Source organism: Clarias gariepinus, chromosome 9 (genome assembly GCF_024256425.1).
Source record: "Clarias gariepinus isolate MV-2021 ecotype Netherlands chromosome 9, CGAR_prim_01v2, whole genome shotgun sequence".
NCBI classification, from domain to species: domain Eukaryota; kingdom Metazoa; phylum Chordata; class Actinopteri; order Siluriformes; family Clariidae; genus Clarias; species Clarias gariepinus.
Window position 1 is genome coordinate 189,001 of NC_071108.1, and position 6,000 is coordinate 195,000.

General features: G+C 37.9%; 1 protein-coding gene across 1 annotated transcript in view; it reads right to left on the reverse strand.

Moving 5' to 3' along the window:
* Positions 1 to 3,951: 3,951 nt before the first annotated feature.
* Positions 3,952 to 6,000, reverse strand: part of slc44a5b (solute carrier family 44 member 5b) — a 39,165-nt gene continuing 37,116 nt past the window's right edge. Inside the window, exons 19-22 of the mRNA XM_053504172.1 lie at positions 5,959 to 6,000; positions 5,684 to 5,772; positions 5,359 to 5,443; positions 3,952 to 5,109 (exon numbers count right to left, since the gene is read on the reverse strand). The exon at positions 5,959 to 6,000 is cut by the window's right edge and continues 29 nt beyond it. Coding sequence (XP_053360147.1) covers positions 4,973 to 5,109; positions 5,359 to 5,443; positions 5,684 to 5,772; positions 5,959 to 6,000 — 353 coding nt within the window. The 3' untranslated portion in view covers positions 3,952 to 4,972. The remainder of the gene's footprint in view (positions 5,110 to 5,358; positions 5,444 to 5,683; positions 5,773 to 5,958) is intronic.

Below are 6,000 nucleotides of genomic sequence, written 5' to 3' on the forward strand. Positions count from 1 at the left end.
TATGAAACACTTGCATACACATATATGAAACACTCACACACACATATATACTACTAACTGCTCAAACAACTACCTATGAAATGCGCGCGCACACACATACATACTTTCCGCGCACATACATACAAACTCTTCTCGCACATTCACCGATGAGATTCTCAGTGTAACCAGAAGGCATTTTAGTGTAAAAGGAAGGCATTTCAGTGTAGACGGACTTGTCGCTTCATTCTCCCTGAATGGTAGTACTGGTTTGTATCATCACTGCTCAATCACATGGCGTATTCAGAACTATCCACATAATGTCTGAATATTTCAGCGGCAGAAAACGCAGGTGATGATTTGCAAAAAGAAAATTGAAGCACGGAATCTGTGGCTAATATGATCCTACAACAGAAAGAAATACTGTTTTGTGAAATGTGTTTCCTCGCCTTCGCTAATATGAACAATAACTCATCGGAATCCCACGGGACAAACATTGTTCCGACCCCCCATATCACCCACTTTTGTGGTGATAAATAAATCACTCGTTGTCTTCTAAACTGTCCATTAACGGTCTATTTAAGAAACGCTACTACTAATCAGGGAGAATGAAGTTCATATACATTGAAATTACTACACCCTACACCCTACACCCTACTCCCTACACCCTACTCGCTGCGCAGGAAATGTCTGAAAAGGGAACTTCACTCTACAAAATTCCACTATTCAGAACACCATGCAACGTCACTTCCTCCTTGCGTTACCATGGTAACACAAGCACCTCGGATACCTGTCGCTGCTGCTGTGGAAATTTCACGCTACGGACATTAAATATAGATTATTTATTGAAACAAAAACTGATACCATAAAAAATATAAAACGTAGTATTTATTTATTTATTTTTACAGATTACTAGCCTATATAATATGAATGGTTTCTTTATTAAATCAAAATGTAAATTATTGTGTCCTATTTATATGATGTCCTCGCCTCGATAATAATTATAATAAAAATATAAATTCTTTTTCGAGTAAAAATTTTTTCACACTCCAGCGATATGTAATGACTTATAGGAAATTATCCATTCCCTTTTCCGCTAAACTAAAGATCCGTTGTTCACTCGTTCCCTACACCGCTACAGTTGGCTTTGTGCGCGTGCACAGAAAGTATGTATGTGTGTGTGTGCGTGCATGTGCGCGGAAAGTATGTATGTATGTGCGCGCATTTCATATGTAGTTGTTTGAGCAGTTAGTAGTATATATGTATGTGTGAGTGTTTCATATATGTGTATGTGTGAGTGTTTCATATGTGTGTGCATGAGTGAAGTTTGATTTAAGCCCTATACGGCGCCTCATTTGTAACTGCCACATTTTGATTTGAAGTTTTTATGTATTTTTGGTTTATGTGCTTTGTTTGGCTTGTAAAGTTTCTTTTATTACATGTAATTTTGTACAACACCATCGGAGGGCGCTGTTATGAGGTAGATGTTATTATGATTAGAAGAAGAAGAAAACACAATGCATGCTGTAAGCTAATAATGAAGAGTCAAAGGAAGCTGAAACTCTAATTCCTTTTTGTTTCGCACACAGACAACAAGGTGTCATGTTTCTGTTTACATTTTGTTCTGAATGCACTTTTATATCAAGATTTGTCTTTTATTTTACACGAAGGTTAATTGTTGTTTGTCTTTAATTAATTTTAGTTTTCACTGTGTTTATTCATTAAAATCTGTTAAAAGAAAACCACTTGTGACTGGACGGACATTAACGTTAAGCAGCTTCACAGGAATATTAATTCTGGATATAATGTACATTTATAGTTTCGTCAAATTTTCCCTGATGAGCGAGCCTGAGAAAGAACTCTACGAGACAACATGGGCCAGGGGTAGCTCAGTGGTTAAGGCATTGGACTATGGTTCGGAAGATCCCAGGTTCAAGCCCTTAACCCTCAACTGCTCAGATGTGTAATGAGATAAAAATGTAATTCGCTCTGGATAAGAGCGTCTGCCAAATGCCTAAATGTAATGTAATGTAAACATGAGGAGGAAAACCTTCCAATTAAAATGGGATATTTCAAAAACTTTCCCTTGGCACAGAACAGTGTGTTTAGCATGTTATCTTCTGAACAAGTCCTTAACACTACACAATCACTGTTTACACACAATTTATACCACCTACTGCGTAGAGCCACACTGCTACACCTTCTGTATATAACACACACACACACCCCTGTACACATCACCTCCAGAATCTGATTTCTACAGGTATTTATTGCTTACTAGTGTTATTGCGCGTCATTAACCTGTAACGAGTTTGTAGAAACAGTTAAGAAATTAAAGCTAAAATAATCTGCTGATCTTTAATGTAATCAGTGTTATTGTTATTATTATTATTATTTCAGGTTGAAGCCCACGTACGTGTCTGTCTGTACGGCAGAACTCTTTAACTTAGTAATACCAAGAAATCACATTCCGTAAGGTTGAGTATCTTACGCCTTGTTTACACTAAGTTGTCCTCCTTTCATCGTCAGACAAATACACTCCCTGTTCTAATCCCACACATAACTGTTCATTGCTTTTACTCGACATTTAGACGTCACTTATGGTGCAGGGTAAACTTCAGGCAGAGATCTAAGTATTGTTTCAGTAAATTCTGTCCAGACAATTTTGTGTGATGCTGCAACAAATTCTGGCTGGACCAACAGACAGACGGACAGAATTTGTTCCGAGACTGGTTTCTGGTCCTCCAATGTGTGAAATTTAAAGACATCACTAAATGAGCGAGTTCTATTTATATAGATATACGTATACAGTAGATATGCTACTTGAGGACAGATGCTTTACATCTACTCATTAACACAAATCAAAGTTCACTTCTAATGTTATAGAAAGCAGTTTTATTCTTCTCATAAAAACATTAAAATAGATCAAATATAAACATTAAAGCTTTATATTATTATATACAAAAACACTGATTTGGTATAAACTCAGCTCAGATTACAGCTCATACGAAATGTATGATTAATAAAGTTTATAAAGCAGCACTGTATATAAAAACAAATGACCAAAAAAAAAAAAACTTTACATGCTGTATAAAAATGTATACACACTGCTGAGACACAGACCTTCACTTAAAACACACTGCTGATATTTCTCTTTAAATAAAGTTTGTGGTAATCCAAACATATTATTATCATTATTATTATTACTACTAATGCTCATTAATGTTTAACACTCTCAATACTCCAGACTGTGATTTTGTGTATTATGATCAATTGAGTTTAGAACAAGCACACACGCGCACACACAATGTGAGAAAAAAATAATCCAAAATAAACAAACGTCCTAAATGAGTGTGATGGAGATCACTTAAACACTTGGTAAGGTTGCATCTAAAAAAGTTTAACAGAAAACAGAGCTGTGTTTAATAGTGAAAGTAAGAGCATTTTCACACACACACACACACAATGTGATGAGAACTCACAGTACTGAGACTAAACAGCTCCGTGTCCCTAAGAATGCCACTTGTTAGTGAAACTCATCAGATTTAGTTTGTTAGAGATCATAAACACCGGTCTCTGGAGGGATGGAGAAAGGTCATGTGACCTGATGAGTCCAGCCTGACCCTATTCCAAAATGATGGGTGTGTCAGGGCCCAGGAGACAGTGTTATGATCTGGGGTTAATCAGTTACTCGGGTCTAGACTCTTTTAAGCTGCTTTTCAGATGTGATGTTTGTATCTCACAGAGATTAAGGCAATGAAGTGTTTTAAAAAATAAATATTTTCACACGACCGAGTGTGTTTTTCACTAACGCAGTTTAAAGCTCTTCGTGTTTCGACCTGATTGTGAGATTAAAGCTTCACCTCTTCAAAAGTTCATGCTAATGTTTCTCTATGTTACAGTAATGTATACAGTATTTCTGAGTAATGTGCATGCAAAATTATCTTTAAAAGGAATTATCTTAATATAAATTGCTTTAAATTGAAGAGGACATTTAATCATTATAGTGTAACACCGAGTCAGTTAAACATCAGGAACATCAGTCTGTGCCTTCAGGAAGCACTAGTGATTGTGAATCAATTTTATGTATTTGCATGTACCCGAGTGTGGAGACAAGGACATTAATGCCACGGATTGGCCCCCATGTTCCCCAGAACTAAAATCACCTGAGTATCCGACACCCCTGGGTGCCACCACAGACTGATGCCCTGATCCAGGTCTAAGTGGAATTCCCCCATGACACCACCCATTGACTCCTTGGTGTGTGTACAGACATGTGAGGGCCACACACACACACTTCTAAATCACAATATAATCAATGACATTCATGCAGATTGAAATGATTATCAGTGTGAGTTTAAATACAGTAAGTCCTCTACATACGGACGAGGTTTGTTCCAAGAGTTCAGTCCTCGTTTTAAGTCCAACAAATATCTATCTAGATACTAACACAATTGTCTATACACAGTAAATTACAGTACAGTGTTATTTGTGACAATGTATGCCTGATGTGATCTAAAGTCAGCAACTTCAAAGTTTGTAACTCGAATGTCCGTATGTAGGGGACGTACTGTACAACCTCTATGGGCTGATGATTTAGCTTTTCATTGACCATACTTATATCATTTTACATCCTCTGCCGGCAGGTTCGATCCCACAGAAAAGACAATGAAGGTTGATGCTGGCTGCAATATAAATACACCAGAACACCCATGTGTAATAAGTGTGCATGTGTGCTGTTCATCATTTCTACACTCATTTCAGTCACAATGTCATCAGTGTGAAAACTCGATTTATCAGAATACTGTAAAGTAATCCCTAATAAAAGCATTTAATCTCTTTAAACCTGTATATTGGAATTGTTTTGTTTTTTTTCCCGACAGACGGAGCGTCTAAAACTATGTCTGTCCCGTTCAGCTCATGGTCTAATCTCAAAACTTTTAAAACAGGTTTTAAACAAACTTTGAGATTTAAAAATTTGTATCTATGTATTCCTTCACATCCCCCTCAGAGCCCCTCCTCTTTCCTTCTCCTGGGTTCTCCTGCGGTTTTTCTTGTTCAGGATGGACCTCAGGGAGCTGCTCATGTAGTACGGCCGAGCCGCAGAGCCATCGTTCTTCTCCAGATCCACCACTGAGAACATCACATAGTAAACGTTAATCATTTACAAAGCAATCATACAGCAGGAGCAGGTCACATGGTCACAACAAATTCTTTATAAATAAAACAGAACGTCACACAGAATATAATTATCAAATGCTTATTAGCTCCTGTGTTTAAAATGGACAGATAGATACTTTATCATCCCCATGGGGCAATTCACAAGAGAGTCATTATATCTGAGTTTATTCTAGTTTTAGTCTCCCTGTTGTTGATACGTACAGAAGCAGAGGAACATCGTATCCACACACACCGCATACACACTAAAGAAGCCGTGAGCTACGACGTACGATCCAAACACCACCCCCTGCACGGAAACAGATGTTAAACACCGTCAGAAACACTGAGGACCAGGACCGCGGTGTGGATTACAGCTCAGGTTTTTAATAAACATTATTTCAGTAAATCACTGATGAGGCTGATTACTGAGTAATACTGAGTCACATGAAGTCACACACTACAGACTGACACAATATCATCAATAAAAAGATCAAAGTCTTCGTATGACAATGTAATAATTATGGTGACATGTAAAATCACATCTCACCAGCAGGGGAACCCAGTAATAGTTCAGTGACGGCACGCTTTCCTGAAACCCTGGAATCTGACGGGTGAAGAAGAAGAACGCGAGGACACCTGAGGAACAGGAACACATCCACACCCAGACTCTACACTTCACTTATTGATACTTCCATTAAAGTTCTTATTAAAACATTAACTTCATGTTTAAAAATGTGAAAATATCAAGATACAAAAGCACATTGATAATAAGATAGCACTATGGAGGGGGGGCTGGGGGAGGGGGGGGGTATTGGGACACACCAACACCGCCTGAGATCAGGATCTTCCCCAGAAACAGCAGGA